The 23,797-nt window shown below is 39.4% G+C and overlaps 1 protein-coding gene across 3 annotated transcripts in view; it reads left to right on the top strand.

Annotated features, from left to right (window-relative positions):
- The window catches only part of pex14 (peroxisomal biogenesis factor 14), a 115,418-nt gene that overhangs the window by 77,530 nt on the left and 14,091 nt on the right, over positions 1–23,797 (top strand). For all 3 annotated transcript variants that reach the window (XM_062054341.1, XM_062054342.1, XM_062054343.1), the window contains exons 5-7: positions 428–513; positions 2,773–2,875; positions 10,347–10,444. In XM_062054341.1, coding sequence (XP_061910325.1) covers positions 428–513; positions 2,773–2,875; positions 10,347–10,444 — 287 coding nt within the window. The remainder of the gene's footprint in view (positions 1–427; positions 514–2,772; positions 2,876–10,346; positions 10,445–23,797) is intronic.

The following is a 23,797-nucleotide window of genomic DNA, read 5'->3' as shown; positions in this document are numbered from 1 at the left end:
AATTAACCTGTACTTTATTTGAAGCTGAAAAAAATAAAATTTCAGTAATATCCCCATTGTTAAAAACACATACTGTACTACAATTCTTGAAACCAACACTCTTCTTTTGAACGCATCTGTGTATTACAAATATTGGTTTAGGGTTATTAAAAACGTATGAGAATCAATGTGCCGTCTATTAGAGCATTCTTCTATTGTATTAGCAGTCATGGAACAATTTTTCCACTTCTGACCTGAAGTGATCTAAAACATGCTTTGCCGAGAAGCGTTTGTTTACACTGGCTTTTTATGAATGCCTACAATTCCTGACAAAGATGTCTGGCAGATGAGCATCTCAAATAAAATGAATGCTGTTTTAGCTTTATTTAATAAAGTATTCATGTAGTCTTTATATTGTAATGGTAAAATGTTTTTTCTTGATGTCAAGGTCCAAAAGGCCTAAGATGGAGAAACTATGGTGCCCTCACCATCATGATGGTGGGCATAGCCTATGGCTGTCATCAACTTTACAAGGTACAGTAGGTCACAGTCTTTTTTGACTATGTTCTCTACTTTGAATTTTTATTCACTGTTAATATTTCTCTAAAACATGTTATATATATATATATATATATATATATATATATATATATATATATATATATATATATATATATATATATATATATATATATATATATATATATTTATTGTAGTTCATATTTACAGAACTGTCCGTTCTGCCCCTCCCTGGTATTACATTTAAATTGGTGGCCTTAGCAAGCACATCAGTTTGATGAATTATAGTTTTAGAATAGCTGGCGTCTCTGCAGCATGTAACTTTGCTTTGGTGTGGTTATTAAAGCCCTCCTGCTTCATGTCAATGCCTTCCTTCCTTTTCCCTCAGTTATGGTTTTATCTTTAAAAACTATCGTGGCTAACACAACTCACAACTGTGTTTTGATGTCCAGCCATCTAAAAATAATCAGCCTGGTTTAATATCAGGTTTAGCAGCATTTGGACATGAGTTCATGGGGCCTCTTGTCCTCAGTGCGATTAATACAGCAGTGTAGTAGCAGTCTGAGTGGCATGTGGAAACCATTATGCTCATTTCGGAGCAGGACAGAGGCTTTTGCACTCGATCTCAAGCTCTATGACACGACTAAGAGGGAGCACATGGCACAACAAGACATATTAACTACTCTGTAGGTTTTGTTGGATTTAAATGTTTGTGTAAAACCGCATATGATTGATCAAGGCGTTCTGCTATATCTTGCAAGAATCTGCTGTGTCGCCAACTTCAGTTGTCTTCACACCAGCTGCCAGTCACCTGGGTGTTTGGATCCCCCGGCGGGACAGCACAGGTTGCTGTCATGTCAGTAGAGCGTAGCGCCAGTCACACCATATGTCCTGCTTCTGCCCATACTTTATTTATGTTATTGTGCACCTTGTAAACACCTCCGCCATGGTAACCTGCTTATTAATTACAATGTGTTGACACTCATTTGTTTTTACCTTAAAAAATGTTTGTTACTTGCTGGTGAAGTCTGCTGTCACTTGAGCTGGCCAGAAAACCTGGCAAAGAGGGCTACAGACTACAAATTGTCTGAGGGATTATAAATCGGCAAACATGGTATTGTAATCTTCCACATTTTTAAATATAATTGTGTATGGTAAGCTCTCTCTCATGCACAAATTCAACTGTTTCAAGTAATAAATCCTTATTTATTTTGGGAAATGCACATGTCAAACTTGTTTAGTTGTTATATTTTTCCTTTTGGAACTATTTATTTGAATAGTATTATATTTACCAGACTTTGGCTTGAAATTATTCTCATCATTGATTGCGCTGAAATATGTTTGCTTTCTTATTATGATTTAATGAAACGTATTTGAATAGAAATAAATATACAATCAAATCAAGTAAATCAGTGATTCTTAAACTGTACCATACCATACCACACCAACTTTATTTATGAAGCCCTTTAAAAACAACCACAGTTGAAGAACAAAGGGCTGGACACCACAAAGAAATACAGGCAAAGCACAGATTAAAAAAATAACATTTAAAACAGAAGTAAAATACACATTGAAAAAGCAAATACAAATTATCCTAAGAACAATTTGTTAGATAAAAAACAGTTAAAAAGTTAAAAACAGTTTAAAGTCTCATGCTGTAGTATGCAGCCTCCATCTAGTGGTACGCTAAATAATCACTTGATTAAAGTACAGTATTTTACTTTATATTTAAACACAGTGTTGCTGTTCAAACTGTGTGTAATGTTACAGTGGCCAAAAATATCGAATATACTTGTTAAAAAAAACTGCCTTGTTTTTTATGAATACTTAGGCCTACTACGCTACTGTATTTGAATGTTGGTCATTATAGTGGTATTTGGAGAGCTAAGTGTTTTCTGGTGTGGGACTTGGTTAAAAAAAAAGTTTGAGACCCACTGATCTGAATCCTAAATCATTGACACTATTAGAGTAAATCCTCCAATTTGAGAGCGGAACCATCTTGGTAGATAACTAAAATCTTAAACCGATAATACCAACAGCAGTGAAGCCCTTTTCTAATCCACTAATGGCTTCAACACCTGATGCTTGATGCACTTGCTTGGGAGAGGAAAATGTGCTCTCAATCAGCCACAGTTTAAACAATGATGCACTAGTCCAATAAAACAATGTCTTTGACCCTCCGCCGCCTCGTCTTGGTGGCCCTGTCTTCTCATCATCTTTCCTCCACTTCCCACCAGAGAGAAGTCTAATATTGTGGCTTGTTTTTAATTGCAGAAATACATCCTTCCTCTCATTATGGCATGCCGAGAGGACAAGAAGCATCTGCAGAGGATGGAGAGCAACATTGCAGCAATGAGTGGCACGCTGACACAGACAGGTGAAGATTAATATCTTCATCACTTTCTCCCTCCTTAACATTTTCCCTCATTTATCTGTTGCCAAAATCGGGGGGCCCGCACATTTTTAACAAATGACGCCGCTGTCATTTCGCTTTAATTTGAAATTGCTTGTTTACTGTCAGGCTCGAGCTCAATTAATTACGTTTCGCTGAAAAGCTCTTAACCTCAGAATATTAATGAGGAGTCGGGAAATGACAACTTTTCTTCCCCCTCCTCCCACCCACCTTCCCTCATCCCCCTCACAGTCCATCGTTCTACCATCGCTATACCACCCCTAGCCAATGCTTCACAGCCATCATCATCAGCCACGCTCTGCCCCATAGGTGGTGAGAAAGTTCATTTTAATTTGGAGTGCTAGCCTGCGCGTGTGTGTGTGTTGTGCGTATTAGTAGGATGGCGCTGTGTAGTGTCTAGGCCCAGCATTGGTCCCTGTGTGTGATTAAGTGCACAGTGACAGGTGCAGCTCCCATGTTGGACAGGTGAGGAATCTCAACCTTACTGTCAGACGCAAGGAGAGAGAGGGATGCTTCCTTTGCTCTTCGTCAGCATAATTAAAAATCCAGGATGGCGTAAATAAGAGAGGCCCTTTGACAAAGCTTGGACCTGTTAGCAATGGTGCTGAACTAATACATGTTTATCAGTATGCTAACAAATTGCATTGGGTGCCTTCTCTGACACCTACTCAATGATATATACACTATATTGCCAAAAGTATTTGGCCACCTGCCTTGACTCGCATATGAACTTGAAGTGCCATCCCATTCCTAACCCATTGGGTTCAATATGATGTCGGTGCACCTTTTGCAGCTATTACTGCTTCAACTCTTCTGGGAAGGCTGTCCACAAGATTGCGGAGTGTGTTTATAGGAATTTTCGACCATTCTTCCAAAAGCGCATTGGTGAGGTCACACACTGATGTTGGTCGAGAAGGCCTGGCTCTCAGTCTCCATTCTAATTCATCCAAAAGTTGTTCTGTCCGGTTCAGGTCAGGACTCTGTGCAGGCCAGTCAAGTTCATCCACACCAGACTCTGTCATCCATGTCGTTATGGACCTTGCTTTGTGCACAGTCATGTTGGAAGACAAACTGTCCCCACAAGGTTGGGAGCATGGAATTGTCCAAAAGATTTTGGTATTCTGGAGCATTCAAAGTTCCTTTCATTCGAACTAAGGGACCAAGCTCAACTCCTGGAAAAAAAACGCCACACCATAATTCCTCCTCCACCCTCTCTGTCAGTTTACGTGGCCTACCACTTCGTGGCTGAGTTGCTGTTGTTCCCAAACTCTTCCATTTTCTTATAATAAAGCCGACAGTTGACTTTGAAATATTTAGGAGTAAGGAAATTTCACGACTGGATTTGTTGCACAGGTGGCATCCTATGACAGTTCCACGCTGGAAATCACTGAGCTCCTGAGAGCGGCCCATTCTTTCACAAATGTTTGTAGAAACAGCCTCCATGCCTAAGTGCTTGATTTTTTACGCCTGTGACTGGGCCAAGTGATTAGGACACCTGATTCTGATCATTTGGATGGGTGGCCAAATACTTTTGGCAATATAGTGTACGTAAACGGGTTTGGATACAACTCATCATCAGGTTAGACTATATTTTTATAATTTTAGATGGTCTGAAATATATGGAAAATATACATTCAACTTTGTGGGAACAGTTTGGGGATCGCTATTTTTTGTTACAGCATGACTTTGCCACAGGTCAGAAAGACAGATCCATAGTGTCATGCTTGGATGAGTTTGGTTTGGATGAGCCCTGAACTCAACCCCATCAGAATAGCTGGGGATGAACTACAACATAGCTTTAGATCTTGGACCTAAGACATTAGAGATGCTTGATAAGCTTTCATCACCTCCTTCAGTACCTATTGTCAACACCAATATGCATTGGTTCTTAAGCAGGGCTTGTAAATAAAAATGTTTGTACATTGAAGCACATTTCTCCATAAGAAACAATGTAAACCTGAACAAAGGTTTCCAGCCTCGACAAAAGTCCATATTATAGTAAAATTATGAACACTTTATACACAATATGACGAACTATACAGCACGGTATATCAAACAAACATAACAATGTGTTGATGGATCAACTTTCTATTTAATAACAAGGTCAAAACAACAACTAGCTAAACTGTCTCATACGCAGCCATGCTGCAGACACACACATTTTCTGTCACTAACCCTGTGGTGCACTCACAGTTGGAAATCACAAACCTCCCTGAACTTTAACAGCCAAGTCACTACAATGATTAGGAATAATGAAAAAATAATCTACTTTACCATTTAGTTTAATCTTCTAGGCGTGCAGCGAAAGAGACGAGTAGGGGGTTTGGGGCAGTGTCGACAAGGCAGTTGACATTTCCTGAATGTTTCAAACCACACATTGCTTGTACATTGCTTTTTTGGACTCATATTGAGCAAGCAAAACTAAAAAATGCTGTGAAAAGGCAAAAAAAGTAACAAAAAACACAAATTGCACACTAGCACAGAAGCTAAGGACAGCATTGCTGTGCTGACTAAATAAGCACAGGGGATCGATCAGCTCACAATTGCTGTGCTGCCGGTGACAAAATGGCTGCGCTGCGAGGCACACAATGGTTGGATGAACCGTTCGTACACTAACAATGTTCGTACACCAAAGCATATTTTCATTCAGTCTGTGATTCATACAAAAGGTTCATACAAAGAGGGGTACGTAAATCAAGGTTCCACTGCATGCACCACTTCTTCCTTCAAACTAATGTCCAGTCAGATCTCAGAAGTATTGAAGAAATACAACTTACTCGCTCCTTGCATAACCAGCGCTTTGTCATTGCAAATTGCATATGTACAATCCGAAAGCAAAATTTGAGATTAATTTCAGACGGTGGACCAATTGAATTGGCAAGCTTGTTATTTTATGGAGATCAGCACAAGTCATCACTTGCGTGTCAGTTAAAGGTCACATGACCACACATACTAAGCATTACCCATCATTTGGGCACAATTCAGGAAATACATTATCCGATATTATTATGCGCAGAAAAAAAAACTATATGATGTGATATCCAATATCATTCAATATTATCAAACATACCTATTAAAATCTAAATTAAATTTGAGGTTACACTGGTAATGTTTTCTAGTGTTGTCCAAAAAACATTTTAACAGCAACTATCCATCCATCCATTTTCTACCGCTTGTCCCCATGCGGGGTGGCGGGGGATGCTGGAGCCTATCCCAGCTGCACATGAGCGGAAGGCGGTGTACACCCTGGACAAGTCGCCAGCTCATCACAGGGCCAACACAGATAGACAGACAACATTCACACTCACATTCATTCACTAGGGGCAATTTAGTGTTGCCAATTAACCTATCCCCAGGTTCATGTCTTTGGAGGTGGGAGGAAGCCGGAGTACCCGGAGGGAACCCACGCAGTCACGGGGAGAACATGCAAACTCCACACAGAAAGATCCTGAGCCCAGGATCGAACCCAGGTCCTTCGTATTGTGAGGCACACGTACTAACACCTGTCCACCGTGCTTCCCCGACAGTAACTAATTTATTTAAATACGTTAAATTTGTTGATGTCACACGAGCATCATGGGAAGCATCCTTAGATTAGTTTATTCCAGGATGCACACTGCGATAGATAATGTCTTTAAAAATAAATAATAAACTTACATTTAAGGTACCAAAAAAAGAAAGTGTGCCATGCAGAGAATTCAACCAAATAAGGTACCAAGTAAAAATAGCAAGAAGCAGACAAAACGAAACAAAGCAATCTGGCTTTCAGTGGCATTGAGTATTATTCCAAGCAATCAAGAAATAACATGAACAAATCACACCCATGACAAACACAATGAACTGGCGCTGTCTTCGGAGCTCCTACTTAAAAGGACTAATTACAAAATGAAAGACAGCTGTGCCCTGTTCTGTACACATAGTTAAAGGGCATCATTAAGAACCAAAACAGGAAACATGTAACAAAATAAAAGCACACAACAGGAAATAATGGCAGGAACAGAGAATAAACCAACCTAAAGCCCAAATCGTCATGCAGCAACATTACTGGAACGCATTGAGGTGCTGGGACCATAATAGCTGAATAGACAACAAGCATTTTGTCAATAACGAATCTCTAACCACCACATTTTACACAGAAATTAGGATATTTTCAAGAAGAAATATGTCATGCCTGCGTACAATATCACAACAAATGGCAATCATATGATTATTGTCAGTACTATCAGAAAACAAAGACTAAAACGAATTACAACCAACGCGAGCAATTGTTATACTGGTGAAAATAAGTAGAGCATGCTTAGCAGCCTAATGTACGCCCAAAACTAAAGAGGAGATATTTTACCAAGGTATGCCTATAGGCTACTGTTTCAAACATTTCAGATTGCCATATAACTTGGTACATGTAGTCCACAATATACAAATTATTTTATCATGTGATTTGGCTGTCTCCATACGTTTCACATTGCCATGACAGCCGTGCTAATGTTGGAACCCAATTCCTCAGCGTATCAGCATATTGAGAACGAAATAGGCACTGACAATACCCATATCCACATAGGTTTTATTTGTCAAAAATATATTTTGGCCTGTCAGTTCGATTACACATCAACTTTCAGGCTAACGGGCATATATTTCCCCTGTTAGCCTAAATGTTGATGTGTATGCTCCCATTGACCGGGCTAGCATGCTCAGCATTCGTTGCACGAACATACTAGCTTTGTTAGACAAGATCATAGACTGTATTGGACAATATAGTTTACATACGAAATGTCCATTTCCATGTATTACAAGTAATAAGAAAACGTAAATGCCTTACTTACCTATCAAGGAGGAAATTAGCAAGTTTGGTGTCCGATAAAAAAATCTTCTCCGCCTTCAATCGTCTCCATCTTTCAAAGGCATTCCCGATACAAATCTTAATTTTTTTTCCTGGCTTTGTCATGAATAAGTTGAGAATCGTAACAAAGCCTTTTGGATTTATTAAGGTCTGATTATTTGTTGAAAGGACTAGTTGGTACAATCCCTGGGGACTCTGCATGGCAGGGGCGTCCTCCTCCCTGAGCCAGGCTTGCACCTGACCACATGTTTAGTACATTTACCAGTGGCAGTAGCTAGAAGAAGATGGCGGTGCGTAACTGGCAACCTGGATGTAACACACTCACAAACTTTCTAATTGGTCAAACGGTGGAGGACGGGGCATCGAAATGAAAACAATAGCAAGATTTCGGGGCTGTAAATCTAATTTTGAAATTAGCATATCCCGACTGAACTACAGTTATAGAGATATTCCAAAAGAACACGATTAATTAATGCCTTTTGACATAAAAATTGTTACATATGGCTCCTTTTAAATGTTTTGAAAACTTAATAATCTCATTAAAATTGTTACCATTTGACAACCCTACTTTTTCATTTGCGTAAAAATAACAACCACTGAAGTCATGTCCACATCCGCAATTGACTGATTTCGTACGACTGCAGTATAGCCAAGCAGCTGTTGTACTAAATGACTGTTGTAGTCAACAATTGGGGAGAGGTGTTGCAATTACACAACTCCCACTGCTTTCGTTTTGTCTTAGGCCCTGTCTATATTAAGCCGAATAACTCCCTTTCCCTTCAACCCTGCAAGCTGCACTCAATGATCACGCTTTACTGCTGCCAATTGTTTGAACCCCCTTTTGTTAAAGCTCTTGTGTCTTTGAAGTGCTAAGTGCAACAAGGTGATGTATCCTGTTGGACGGGGGACTACATTAGTCTTTCCTGCCAGTAGCAGCCCGAGAGTAGGGGCCTTGACTCCTATTATGATTTGCCTACAACTTCACATGGTCAATTAATGAATGGATCTTGAAACTATTTCAGTGCACCGGGGAAGGTAATAGAATTGTGAAACTGTTTGGGTACTCTGTGTCGTTTCGGCGCCATATTGGTAACCAGCTGGCCATTAAGGACATACAGGCGTGGACATATGTAGTGTACATTATATCGAGGTATTTACTGAATAATTTACCAAATGGACAATCAACAGCCTCCGCACAGCAGCTGCAAGCCTCACATATCCTTGTCTCATCAGTCTGTCGCACACACACATACACACACACACACGCAGACACACACATGTCAAAGCTACAGCTGCCCTCTGATTCATGCTTTGCCAAAGTCATTGACTTCATTATTCTTGGCTTCATATCTGTGATGACTGGGAATAAGAAGTTATGCATTTTTGTCAGTACAAAGGAGTCAAGGGGTTGATTATAAAATATTTGGCTGCAGTTGTACAGAAAACATATAGCGCCAATGCGTTCAGGATTTGCGGCATCAGAGGCTGGTGAACTGACCCACTCATCTGGAGAAGTCATTCCGTGTTGAGGTGCATTTAGATACCAATAAGGCAGCTCTTGGTGCCCCAGTAACACTGTTTTAAGAGTCCTCTTAAGTTTTAGTTTTATTGCCACACTTGGAGAGTTTGGTCACATTCAAGATCAAAAACTAAAAAAACGACTTTAATGGCCGGGGTTTTTGCCACCAGCCATCCTGTTCAAACTTGTATTTTAAAGGGTTTCTGCAACGCATGGAAAGATCAAACATGTTAGAGCCCTACCTACAATAATACTACCCCTCCCATTTAAATACAGGTGGTGCTTTTTGAAATATCAAAAATGTAGTCTGTGTTGGTTTTCCACTTCACTAAACCCACTCTGTTTTTTGTATGGACCTTGGTTTACGTGGTTCTTTACATCCCGTCTAGCCGGCTGCAATTTCGGCTTTTTATCCATTGGCCTGACAACCTAGCAGTGGACCGCCACAATAGCTGTTGATGTTAATCCCATTAGGCTTGATTTAACACTTTACACACCCATGATTTATATGAATGTTTATTGGTTTTCTGTAATATAATCAGCTCGAGGAAACTTAATGCATTGTTTGGTAATACATGCGTGACTGGAAGCAGGGGGCAACTAACTGTGCCCGGTGTTATTTGAAATCATACACCCGCATCCAACACCAACACTTGAACTAATTCAATCTTCAAAGTCAATGGAAAAAGAACAATATTTTTTTAGATTAGGAGGGACATTTTGTCTTGCAGCCTCCTCCTAAATGAGAGCCTTGTTTTTTTCCCTTTGTTGATCGTTTGAGGATTTAGGATGCATTAAAAGGCTGTGTCTGGATGGATAATGGAAGGTTAGAGACTGTTATTTGATTTAGGTTCAGACGCTAGAGGTTAATATCTCCATTTTATGTGTAGCCCCTTTCCACCCGCCACCCCCATCATCAACTATTTCCTTTAATTACAATTTTGGGAGGACGCCTTTGATTATGTACATAAGTTGAGTTGTCTTTTTTATTTTGTAACACTAAGAATGTTTGTATCCAAAACAATGTTTACTTTTCTCTGTATGTACAGTAATATCTATTTTTGCACTGTTTTTCCCAGTTGGACAGCTGCAGCAGACCCTGACTTCCCTCCAGGAGCTTCTGATTCAACAGCAGCAGAAGATCCAAGAGCTCTCTCAAGAACTGGCCACAGCAGAGGTAATTTTTTTACATCATCATAGCACCCTTCATTTGCTATTGCCAACAGCAAGCCATGTAATAACTTCAGTTTTCCTCTATTCATCATCACAAATATTCTGTTTTAGTGTATTTGCCTTACCTCATCCTTCCACTGACTTTTTGGGATAAAGCTCTCTGTAGTGCATTTAAACGGGTCATACTGTGAGTTTCTTTTTCTACATTTAAAAAGACTTCCTTGTGGTCTACATAACATGTAACGGTGGTTATTTGCATAGATTTTGTTTTATAGACTATAGTTTTGTGGGTGGTCTTAGTTACGTGCCTCCACTTCGACTGTGTTTTCACTCACGTCATCTTTGTTGTTGTTTTTAGCCAGTCTGCCCCACAAAACAAGGGTAGAGAAATAAAAGGAACTTATTGACTAAAATGTAGGACTACAGTGGCGGTCTCGTGCAAAGCTCTTTGGGTAAAAGTTTGCCATATATGGAGATATCCGCTGACGTCACCAATGGGAAAATTCCGAACAAGTCGTTTGGAGGAAGTATGGAAATCAATAATTTTTATTTAAGTAATTCCGCCATGGCTCCACAGTTTGATTTCAAATTTTCGGGACTTATGCAGATCCCAAATACATAGCAAGGGGGCCGTATAAAGGATGGGGGGACAACTTTGATAGATTTTGTACAACAGTGGCTCTCGAACTTTTTTTCACCCAGTACCACCTCGCAAAACACTTGGCTGTCCGAGTACCCCCATAATGACCAACAATAAAATACAGTAGTGTAGTAGGCCTAAGTATTCATTAAAAACAAGGTAAATGTTTTATTTAGCAAGTATATTTAATGTTTTTGGCCACTGTAACATTACACACAGTTTGAGCAGTAAAACTCTGTTTGAATATTTAATTAATTGATTCTTTGGCATAGCACTAGATGGAGCTTGTGTACCTCAGTTTGAGAAAAACTGTTGTACTTAAAGATACTAAAACCAATACAATGTAGGTCAATCAAAATGTGCAAAAACTTGTCATATCTTGCAAGAAATGAATGCACATATTCATGCATGGAAAAGACCATATACATAAAGATTGACAGGCTGTCGAACAGTTTTTCTTTCAGGTCCCATTTTTGGGGATATTTGGGCTGGTTGCATTTTTTTATTTTTTGCAATTTTATTCGCAATGTTCCAGTCGTGTTTATTTTGTCTGTAGAATGTGTCGCGGGCCAATATATATATATTTTTTTTAAGTTGTGATCCGCAAATGTCGGCACTTTGGACACCCCTAATGCACAAGTGTAGCCAATCCCTATAAAATAACATATGATTAGGAATTCTGTACTGCTACTTATCTACTTCAAAACCCCTATAGTCCAGTGTTTCTCAATTACTTTCTGTAATGAACCGTCTGGGGGACATAACATATTTTCCGTGTCCCCCTTGTATTAAATTACTATTGAGATCTTGATGATATTTATTTATCTGTACAACACAGTGTGTGGGTTACATTCTTTACATATGCCGCTTATGACGACACCTTGTTTTCTTTATATTCCTGTTCTGTGTGAGCTCTGTACACATGTGTTCTTACTACTACTACTGGGTAAAACCGGGAGCCTGTTGATTAGATTGAGCACTGCTGCATTTAACTGCAGGCTTGTGTATTGATCTGACTTGAATATTAGAGTATAGATAAAATTAATTAAAATCTCCCCTGCTGCTCGCGACTCACTATTTGAGAAACGTTGCTATAGAGTATGATTTAACTTTCCTGTTACATAATCCTGTATCATATCTTCTTATAAATTAAAGCCTTGCAAGAATTAGAGAACTTTACAAATTGTTTTCCTGTAATCATGACATGACCAACTGTGCCGTTAAGCGCCATCATGTTATTTTTGACGATTGTTGGACATGCCATAACTTGAAATTGCAAAGGAGCCCAGTAAAGGTGCCAAGTTGAAATCCTCAGATTGATTAGGAGAAGAGCGAGGAGGCTCCGTGTGCACTAAAACTTCCTGCACTGCCCTTGGTCTTAACTGCCGCAGATAGACAGTCTTATTATACAGTTTATCATCACAACTAAAGCCATTCAGCATAAGTATGGTTCATCTCATTATGGGGCCATAATGTAAAGCTATACTCTCGTTTGTCTTTGCCTTGATTTTTATAGACAGTGTTGGTAATCGTTTCGGAATTTTAAGTGTTTAGATGAAGTGACTGTGTTTTAAAAACTAATGTGCAGGCATGAAATGTTGCTAGATTTTTTTATTTTATTGAATTTTTTTTATAACACAGGTCGTAATTTACTTTATGATCTCAGTGCTCTAGAAAGTGTCTTGGAAGAGACAATCTTAGACAATGTTTTATGTCCACAGCTTGTTAAGCACATGGCTAGCATCTGGATATCGCTGGGAAACATATGTGGACACATCTGCTTCAGCTCAAATAAAGGGAAAAGTATAAGTGCCTCCCCGGGAGAAGATTGATATAAAGACTCATAGCTCACTTTGTGCCGTTTTAAGTTTTCAGCTGCTTACTCTTTCTTCGGGGTTAAAAAAAAAACAGCAGTTGGTTTTAGATGGAGTTTTTAAATAATTTTACCACCAAAAAATTATAAAATGCCTGTATAAGAAGACATAATTGTGCTTCTTTTCTCTAATGGCAAGCGCCCCTGTAGTGTCTTTGGGATCCTCACAGGTTTTCATTTGTCATTTTCAAATCACACATTGCATTAAAGAAATGTCGACTTCATTTGCTGTGAGTACCCTGTTGGAGAGCGGCAGTGTATAAAAACTATATTTCACATCAAAATGGCCATTAAACAAATCGTAAACTCTGCTTTATAGTTACAGTGGAGATCTTAAATTTTCCCCGCAAGTCGGCGAAGGCAGTCTTGTTGTCTCTGACCATGGAAGAAATTGGCAAATTGTTTTCAGGTCCGGGTTGTCTGATGAGAAACACATGTCTGACTACTTTTTATTCACCGTTTGTGGCTTAGAGGGTTTGCCTCACCACGCCGCTCAAAGTGAGCCACGCTTAGCAATTATACCTCTCAACACGGAAATGTGCCCCTAAGCCAAAACACATGGAGCTATTATGTTTTCTCAGCTGCTAAGTAAACAAGTCTTGTAGTTTGGAAACCACTCATTTGTAGAGGACATGTAGTGACCCTAAACTAGGGACTGGAAGAATGGCATTCATGCACAAAACCTACTTTGATACTGTACATTTATGCTTCATAGCAAGTCAAAAAGGCTTTGTATTTTCCCATATCTTGGCTCCATTTGCTGTGTTGCAGCAGCCTAATTCAAGCATAGATTTGCCTCTGGATGATCCATCCCTGACGTTGAACAGACTGCTCTATTTCTCCCCCATTATCATTACAAATCTGCCTGTTAAATGTGTTTGCACTGCTGTCTCAACTCACTGATCGTTCTCTTTATTAGTGGGTACAACGTCGAAGATTAGAAACCGCCTCCTAGCTTGTGCAAGAGCAACTGCCAGTGGGAAGGAGCATAAATAGAGTGAAATCAATTGCACTACCAGCGTTTCTACTCAAAAACTCTCCTTAGGGACTCCCTTTTGAAACTAATTCCATCATAAATATACATGCGTTACTTGAAAACATAGGGTCTGCCGGCAGAGTAACTGTGAATTAATTTGCCTTTAGACACTCTTAAACAAGGCTTGTTAAACATCTTATCTTGTTGCTAATGGACCAGAGGCGTTTATCTTCATTTAGCTAGATGGGTTGCCGTCCTTGGGTGCTGCTACAGTGAATGTCTCTTTTTCTAACCACGTTATATGCCGTACTCTCAGGTTTGTTCTCCTTTTAAGTGTTTTTTTACAGGAATCTTTGTTGTATATTTGAATAGGAAAAAACCTATGCTCTGCAAAGTGGTGTCTAATTATTAAATGGCCACCTCACAGGTAGATTTTTTTTTGCTGTGATTTAATAATGGTTGCTTTTCTCTTTTTATTGGATGTTTGCATGTGCATTAAGCCTTATACAATGTGCTGGGAAAGCCCAGTTAAGAATTAAGTTCTACAGTGGTGAGGCCACACAGACGCCAAACAGTCCTGCACCTGCTCTCCAGGAAGTCTGCTAAACCTCAAATATCTTTTTTGCATAATGCCGTCTCCTGCATGACATCCCAAATTGGCTCATATGTAGCTTGTCGGACAAGTATCAGCGACTAAATAGTATGAGTCATATGAACAAGGAAGAAATAAAGCTTTTTGTGAAAACGTCCCAGATAAAGACTTCACCATAGTGGTGTCACAGTATGTCATAACCACGGTTTGGTTCATTTTCAGTACAATCAGGGATCAAAATGCAAAATATTAAACTGCTTAGCTTTACTACATTTATTTGAATATAAAACATATAAAAAATATGATTGCTACTAGGTTACCAATAAATAATATTCTCAACAAAAAAATACAAATGAGGGAAAATTACATTTTACAGTGTTTATTTTTAATACGGCTGCAACTAACAATCATTTTAATAGTCAACTCGTCAGCAATTTTTTTTTTATCAGTCCACTTGTCAAACGATTATTACTTATATGATCTGCTTTACACTTTGAGTCCACAACTTAATTTTAACTTGTTTCCAAAAGCCTTAATAGTAAATTGTAACAAAAGAAACATAAATTACTTAGAAATTAAGGGTTATACTTTATTATATAAAGTAGATAACCATAGTGAAAAAAGTAGATAACTATAGTGAAAAATAGACTCAATTAAACTTAAATTTCAGTGCAAAAAAATAAAATATAAATATATTTTCCTGTACTAGGATTATAGTAATTAGCTACCATCAGTCAGCTAAAAAAAATAATACTGAGCGGCTGTTCGCCCTGTTTGCATTTGTTTGTGAGCGTTAGCAGATTTAGGTGGGGAAGGATAGACATGTTCGGACACACGGATGGGGATGGTTTGGCTCTTGTTAAGCCTGGACGGTGTGTTGTGTGGCTGTTTGTTTTGGTTGTTGGGAGAGGTTCAGGTGGATTAGGGGATTTTGGTATGTGTAGGTACTAGGGTTGGGTATCGTTTGAATTCGAACGATTCCGATTCTGATTCTTTGTTTCGATTCCGATTCCTGACTATCCTCGATTCCGATTCTTTTAAGAGGCAGAGTCAAAAAAAAGTTTAGGATATTTTAAATGAGCTAGCTAACCTACAGTCTTTCTGAATGAAATAGTCTGACATTCTCCATCAATTTTAATTCTATTAACTTTTTATGAACTTTACTATAAATTCCTCACAGGGCTGTTTTGAACTAGAATATAAATATCAAATATTTGAACTTGAATATAAATATTATAAATTATGAATACATTTTCCCAGGGGTACACTTTCCTCAAGAGAGCTTTATTTTTGAAAACCTCATGAAAACACATTTACACACTAGTGCAGGGGTCACCAACGCGGTGCCCGCGGGCACCAGGTAGCCCGTAAGGACCAGATGAGTAGCCCGCCGGCCTGTTCTAAAAATAGCTCAAATAGCAGCACTTACCAGTGAGCTGCCTCTATTTTTTAAATTGTATTTATTTACTAGCAAGCTGGTCTCGCTTTGCCCGAAATTTTTAATTCTAATAAAGACAAAACTCAAATAGAATTTGAAAATCCAAGAAAATATTTTAAAGACGTGGTCTTCACTTGTTTAAATAAATTCATTATTTTTTTTACTTTGCTTCTTATAACTTTCAGAAAGACAATTTTAGAGAAAAAATACAACCTTAAAAATTATTTTAGGATTTTTAAACTCATGTACCTTTTTACCTTTTAAATTCCTTCCTCTTGTTTCCTGAAAATTTAAATCAATGTTCAAGTACATTTATTTTTTTTATTGTAAAGAATAATAAATAAATTTGAATTTAATTCTTCATTTTAGCTTCTGTTTTTTCGACAAAGAATATTTGTAAAATATTTCTTCAAAAAAATTATTCTGGCAAATCTAGAAAATCTGTAGAATCAAATTTAAATCTTATTTCAAAGTCTTTTGAATTTCTTTTAAAAATTTTGTTCTGGAAAATCTAGAAGAAATAATGATTTGTCTTTGTTAGAAATATAGCTTGGTCCAATTTGTTATATATTCTAACAAAGTGTAGATTGGATTTTAACCTATTTAAAACATGTCATCAAAATTCTAAAATTAATCTTAATGAGGAAAAATTACTAATGATGTTCCATAAATTCTTTTTTTAAGTTTTCTCTTCTTTTTTTCGGTTGAATTTTGAATTTTAAAGAGTCGAAATTGAAGATAAACTGTTTCAAAATTTAATTATAATTTTTTTTGTGTTTTCTCCTCTTTTAAACCGTTCAATTAAGTGTAAATATCATTAATTATTAATAATAACATAGAGTTAAAGGTAAATTGAGCAAAATTGCTATTTCTGGCAATTTATTTAAGTGTGTAACAAACTGGTAGCCCTTCGCATTAATCAGAACCCAAGAAGTAGCTCTTGGTTTCAAAAAGGTTGGTGACCCCTGCACTAGTGTATGATGCTGCAGGAAACCTCATGAAAACACATTTACACACACAAGTGTATGATGCTGCAGGTACTTAAATGATAAATGATAAATGGGTTATACTTGTATAGCGCTTTTCTACCTTCAAGGTACTCAAAGCGCTTTTGACAGTATTTCCACATTTTACCCATTCACACACACATTCACACACTGATGGCGGGAGCTGCCATGCAAGGCGCTAACCAGCAGCCATCGGAGGCAAAGGGTGAAGTGTCTTGCCCAAGGACACAACGGACGTGACTAGGAAGGTAGAAGGTGGGAATTGAACCCCAGTAACCAGCAACACTCCGATTGCTGGCACAGCCACTCTACCAACTTCACCACGCCGTCCCACTTAAAAATGTTACCGTGCTCCCACTGATGGGCTAACCTGGTGCAAAAAAGCAAATAAACAATAAGAAACAACTTGCAAAACCCAGTCCAGATTAGCAGCAGGTACAGTATAAAATCAGAGACAGTTTTTGTTTAGGAAAATGACCATATCCGCCTTCTCAGGCAGGATGCGTGAGCGTTCTGGACAGATAGTGTCTCCTGCTATGGAAAATACACGTTCGCTGGGTGTGGAAGAAGCTTGAACGCATAAATAGGAGAAAGCGAGATATGACAGCAAAGGATAAGTCTTTTGTTGGTTCCACCGGACCACCACCATGCAGCAGGGTCGTCAGACATAAGTATCGGTGGAACGTCCTGGTACATCTGCAGCTCTCTCTCCACTCGTTTCTTGATGGACATGGAGCTCTGTTATTTCGCGGTTATTTAATTTTTTTTTGTAAAGTAAAGCCACACTTTCGACCGCCGACGCCCGCTATCCATGCTTGAGCTTGACTGACTCGCTCGGCTATGCTAACACTTCTGGCGGTGGGCGCTTCTTCGTTGGTGTCCGGGGCTTCTTCTTCCGGTTCGGCGGACATATTTTTTTCCGGTCGGCGGACTGGTATCGAAAATAGGAATCGAAATTTAAACTTTTGAACGATTCCGGGAGAATCGGAAAGTTAGTCCCGGTTCCAATCGATACTCGATACCCAACCCTAGTAGGTACTTTTTGAGTGCATTTAGCGATGCCGCGTTGATTGCCGTGACTGTTCGGTCGCGATGACTTTGTTTGGCGGTTTTGCTTTTTGTTTTGATCGTGTTTATTTGGGGTTCCCCCGCCAGGGGACTTGGCTTGTTTTGTTGTTGTTGGTTGCGATTTTTGTTTGGATAAGGGATTCTGCTTGCCTCTGGGCACCTGCGAAGTCTTGGGTTGTGGGGGTCGACCTCCTGGCCGTATATCTCGGTTGCTTCCTGCATGGACTAGAGGAGCTTTGGGGGCTGTGCCTGGGCCCTCCTCTCCTCCTACTTACAGCGCACAGGGAATGGCCTTCAGGGAGGCGTGGCGGGGAAATGAGGATGCCTTTATGGGCTCCAGTCCTCCTGACTTGTCCCCTGCTCGTCCATCCCTTAATTTTAACTGTTTGTTGGACACTTAGGGTTTGGGTGGCTCTGCATGGTAGGGACTAGTGTATTTCGATACTTTTCGGTGCTTTTCAATACTTTTTTATAAATAAAGGGGACCACAAAAAATTGCATTATTGGCTTCATATTAACAAAAAATCTTACGGTACATTAAACACATGTTTCTTATTGCAAGTTTGTCCTTAAATAAAATAGTGAACATACAAGACAACTTGTCTTTTAGTAGTAAGTAAGCAAACAAACGCTCCTAATTTGTCTGCTGATATATGCAGTAACATATTGTGTCATTTATCATTCTATTATTTTGTCAAAATTATGAGGGACAAGTGGTAGAAAATTAATGATTAATCTACTTGGCGTATATATATTAGGACTGTGAATCTTTGGGTGTCCCACGATTCGATTCAATATCGATTCTTGGGGTCACAGTTCCATTCAAAATCGATTTTTTTTCAATTCAACACGATTCTCAATTCAAAAACGATTTTTTTTCCTGATTCAAAACGATTCTCTATTCATTCAATACATAGGATTTCAGCAGGATCTACCCCAGTCTGCTGACATGCAAGCAGAGTAGTAGATTTTTGTAAAAAGCTTTTATAATTGTAAAGGACAATGTTTTATCAACTGATTGCAATATTGTAAATGTGTTTTAACTATTAAATTAACCAAAAATATGACTTATTTTATCTTTGTAAAAATATTGGACACAGTGTGTTGTCAAGCTTATGAAATGCGATGCAAGTGTAAGCCACCGTGACACTATTGTTCTTTTTATAAATGTCTAATGATAATGTCAATGAGGGATTTTTAATCACTGCTATGTTGAAATTGTAACTAATATTGATGCTGTTGTTGATAATATTTATTTGTTTCACTACTTTTGGTTTGTTCTGTGTCGTGTTTGTGTCTCCTCTCAATTACTCTGTTTATTGCAGTGTTGCTGGGTCGGGTTTGGTTTTGGAATTGGATTGCATTGTTATGGTGTTGCTGTGTATTGTTTTGTTGGATTGATTAATTTAAATTAAAAAAATCGATGTTTTAAAAATGAGAATCAATTCTGAATCGCACAACGTGAGAATCGCGATTCGAATTCGAATCAATTTTTTCCCACACCCCTAATATGTAGTGTATATATATTTTTTGGGGGGCGCTCTCAGGGTCTGCTTGCTCCACGGGGTTTGGCATCTCGGGCTGCGTGTCTGGGGGCCCTGGGTCCCGCCGCCCACCCCTTGGTTGGGGCCTGCTGGGTTTAGCCCCCGCGTCTATCGTGGTGTATCCGGGCATCACATGGTGTTCTGCGGTGTTGCATGGCAGCCAACTACTGGGGTAGTGGCCTTGTGTGTCGGCGTGTCTGAGATATCCTCCTTTTCTTTCCTCTTTTTTTGTCCCCTCTTTTCTCCGGGAGAGGGTCTGCTGGCCAGTTGCTGTATGTTCCATCTCAATCAATCAATCAATGTTTATTTATATAGCCCTAAATCCCAAGTGTCTCAAAGTGCTGCACAAGCCACAACGACATCCGCGGTACAGAGCCCACATAAGGGCAAGGAAAACTCACAACCCCAATGGGACGTCGATGTGAATGACTATGAGAAACCTTGGAGAGGACCGCATATGTGGGTGACCCCCCTTCTAGGGGAGACCGGATGCAATGGACGTCGAGTGGGTCTGACATAATATTGGGAAAGTCCAGTCCATAGTAGATCTAACATAATAGTGAGAGTCCATTCCATAGTGGGGCCAGCAGGAGACCATCTCGAGCAGAGATGGGTCAGCATCGTTGGGGTCCCTGCAGGTTGGGGGAGTGGTTCCCGTGGCCCCGTGCTTGGTGGTCCTGCTGCGGCCGACATTAGCATGGCGGTCTGCGGTGGGCCCCGCCGTGCTGTCCTGCGGGGGCCTGGGCTTGTGGGGGCCCGGTCGCTTGCGGGGCGGGGCGGTCTTACCGCCCAGCTGCGGGGAGTCTCCGGTCCCCTCTGGGCGTCCCGTCTTTCTGCGCGCATGGGGTATGGTCTCTCGCTGGCTTGGGGACAGGCTGTCTACTGCTTCTCCCGTGCCTTGTCCTCTGCCGGGCGCGTCTGTCTACGGCCTGCAACTGGCCTTGCTGGCGGCACGGTGGGCCCGATTCTGATGGTCCTGTTGCTGGCCGGCCTGCCTGCGTGGGGCCAGTGGTCGATTGTTCCCTGGGTACCGCATTTGCTATTTTGGGTTAGCCTGCACGTCGTCTTCTGCAGCCGAGGCTTCCTTATACTTCCGCCGGAGGTTTCCGTGTGGGTTAGCGGAACAACAAAATAAGTGACACCTCAATAGCACATATTTGTCGACAATTTTTTTATTGTCAACATTGTCGATTTATTGTGACAAATAATTATTGCAGCCCTATTTTAGAACAACAAGTGCAACAGTAATAGTTTTAACAGACTGAATTAGAATATTTTTTGAGGAACTTTAAGGGGACCTATGATGAATTGTGTCTTTTCTGAATTATAAAAGTTGTTACAGTGTTGAATACTTGTGTTAAACATTGCCAAAGCGTTAAATCATAAGGTTCATGCATTTTGGCGTGAGCTTTAGATGCCTCGATTGCGGGGTTTTATCAGGCTACTTTGTGACGTCACAGCGAAGTGGACATACTTATTTGGACATTTGGTCAAGCTCTCAGCCAGAGGGGGAGGCGCATTTTTTTTGCAGGTACTGAATTAATTGATCGTAGAGTGTACAAGTCTACCTAATGTTGTGACCGGGTGGACCTCTATAATGTTAATCAAGTTTATTTTTTACTATGTCTGGGGGAAAAAAGAAGCAGTGATGAATATATATAGTTGAACAGTATCCAAAGATGAATTACAATACTTTTGGAGAGGGTTGGTTGTGGTTTCATTTGCAATCTGGGAACGCATCCAGAAATGAAAATCTTGCAGACAGATTAAAAAAAACAGTTCTAAAAGTGACTGTGGAGCAAAATTTATGCAGCATTTACGCCCAAGAATATCCAACAACATATTACAAAACCCAAAACCAGTGAGGTTGGAACATTGTGTAAATCATAAATAAAAACAGAATACAATGATTTGCAAATCCTTTTCAACTTATATTCAATTGAATAGACTGCAAAGACAATATATTTTATGTTCGAACTGTTAAACAATTTTTTTTTTCAAATTTTCATTAACATAGAATTTAATGGCAGCACCACATTGCACAAAAGTTGACAACATTTAGTAAATGTTTGGGAACTGAGGAGACCAATTTTTGGAAGTTTCTCAGGTGGAATTCTTTCCCATTCTTGCTTGATGTACAGCTTAAGTTGTTCAACAGTCCGGGGGTTTCCGTTGTCCTATTTTACGCTTCATAATGCGCCACACATTTTCGATGGGAGACAGGTCTGGACTACAGGCAGGCTAGTCTTGTACCCGCACTCTTTTACTACGAAGCCATGCTGTTGTAACACATGCAGAATGTGGCTTGGCATTGTCTTGCTGAAATAAGCAGGGGCGTCCATGAAAAAGACGTTGCTTGGATGGCAACTTATGTTGCTCCAAAACTTGTATGTACCTTCCAGCATTAATGGCGCCTTCACAGTTGTGTAAGTTACCCATGCCTTGGGCACTAATACACCCCCATAACATCACAGATGCTGGCTTTTGAACTTTGGTTATTTTCCACAGAACACTTTTCCACTTTGCATCAGTCCATCTTAAAGCCGGCGGCGTTTCTGGGTGTTTTTGATAAATGGCTTTTGCTTTGCATAGTAGAGTTTTAACTTGCACTTACAGATGTAGCGACAAACTGTGGTTTTCTGGTTTTCAGTGGTCTTCTGAACTGTTCCTGAACCCATGTGGTGATATCCTTTACACACTGATGTCGGTTTTTGATGCAGTACCGCCTGAGGGATCGAAGGTCAAGGGCATTCACTGTTGGTTTTCAGCCTTACCGCTTACGTGCAGTGATTTCTCCAGATTCTCTGAATCTTTTGATGATATTACAGACCGTAGATGGTGAAATCCCTAAATTCCTTTCAATAGCTCGTTGAGAAATGTTGTTCTTAAACTGTTCGACAATTTGCTCACACATTTGTTCACAAAGTGGTGACCCTCGCCCCATCCTTGTTTGTGAATGACTGAGCATTTTGTGGAAGCTGCTTTTATAATAATAATAATAATAATAATAATAATAATAGATTTTATTTGTAAAAAGCACTTTACGTTGAGCAAACAACCTCAAAGTGCCACAGTCTAAAAAAAATTGTAATAATAATAATAATAAAAACAAATAAAATATAAAACCAGAAACAGCCCAACAGCTAGAACCAGTATGCATATCTATAAAAATCTATAAAAAGGCTTTTTTAAAAGATGGGTTTTTAAGCCTTTTTTAAAAGCATCCACAGTCTGAGGTGCCCTCAGGTGGTCAGGGAGAGCGTTCCATAGACTGGGGGCAGCGGAGCAGAAAGCCCGGTCTCCCATAGTTCTTAGCTTTGTCCTTGGAGGTTGGAGGAGGTTAGCCTGTTTGGAGCGCAGGTGTCGTGTGGAGGATTTGGGGGTGAGCAGTTATGAAACATGTTGCAGGCATCAAATTTCAAATGAGCAAGTATCTTGTCTTTGCAGAGTATTCAATTAAATATTGGTTGAAATTAATTTGCATATCATTGTATTCTGTTTTTATTTACGATTTACAAAACGTGCCAACTTCACTGGTTTTGGGTTTTGTGTCTAGAACCCACGAAAGTGTTTTAAATGTGGATTAAAATCATCATAGGTCCCCTTTAAAGTTTGAATCTTTAGTTTGTTCAAAGTGATACTGAACTTGCTGTTTATCTTAAGATCTGAGTAAATTACAGTAAAGGTGCCAAGAATGTAATGTTGCTGAATCACTGTTTTGGTTAAATATTTTGATCAGCAGTTTGTTAAAACATCAGATCGTACAAACTCCTGCGGTGTGTGAGATATGTCAGCACTTGAGGTTGAGCGCACTTTCGGTCTCTGTGGACATTGATACTCCAACACTCAGCGTGCAGCCGAGCACTTAACAGTGTGATGCCACACAATTTGTGTGTATACACGCTAACGTAATGTATCTCTAAGCTGAAATTCAGCGCCGGTTCAACATTTGATTAGCTTTCTTTGAATTGAATAAGACGTGTGTCTGAGTGTTGCTTGCAGGTATAAACGTAAGCTAATATACACTATGTTATTATGTATGTGAAGCGAGAGTTCTAACAGTTTCACTGTAAACTTGTATTTTATTAGGAATTGATACAAACATTGCACTTACAGTCAACTCTGATATCTTGAACTTTTTAAAAAAAAAAGGCAAATCAAGTTTTATTATATCTGTGCCTTAGGGAAGCAAGGTATTAAGATAGTTCTAATGAGGTGA

This window comes from Entelurus aequoreus, linkage group LG07 (assembly GCF_033978785.1).
Source record: "Entelurus aequoreus isolate RoL-2023_Sb linkage group LG07, RoL_Eaeq_v1.1, whole genome shotgun sequence".
Lineage (NCBI taxonomy): Eukaryota > Metazoa > Chordata > Actinopteri > Syngnathiformes > Syngnathidae > Entelurus > Entelurus aequoreus.
This window is presented reverse-complemented; position numbering and strand designations above follow the sequence as displayed.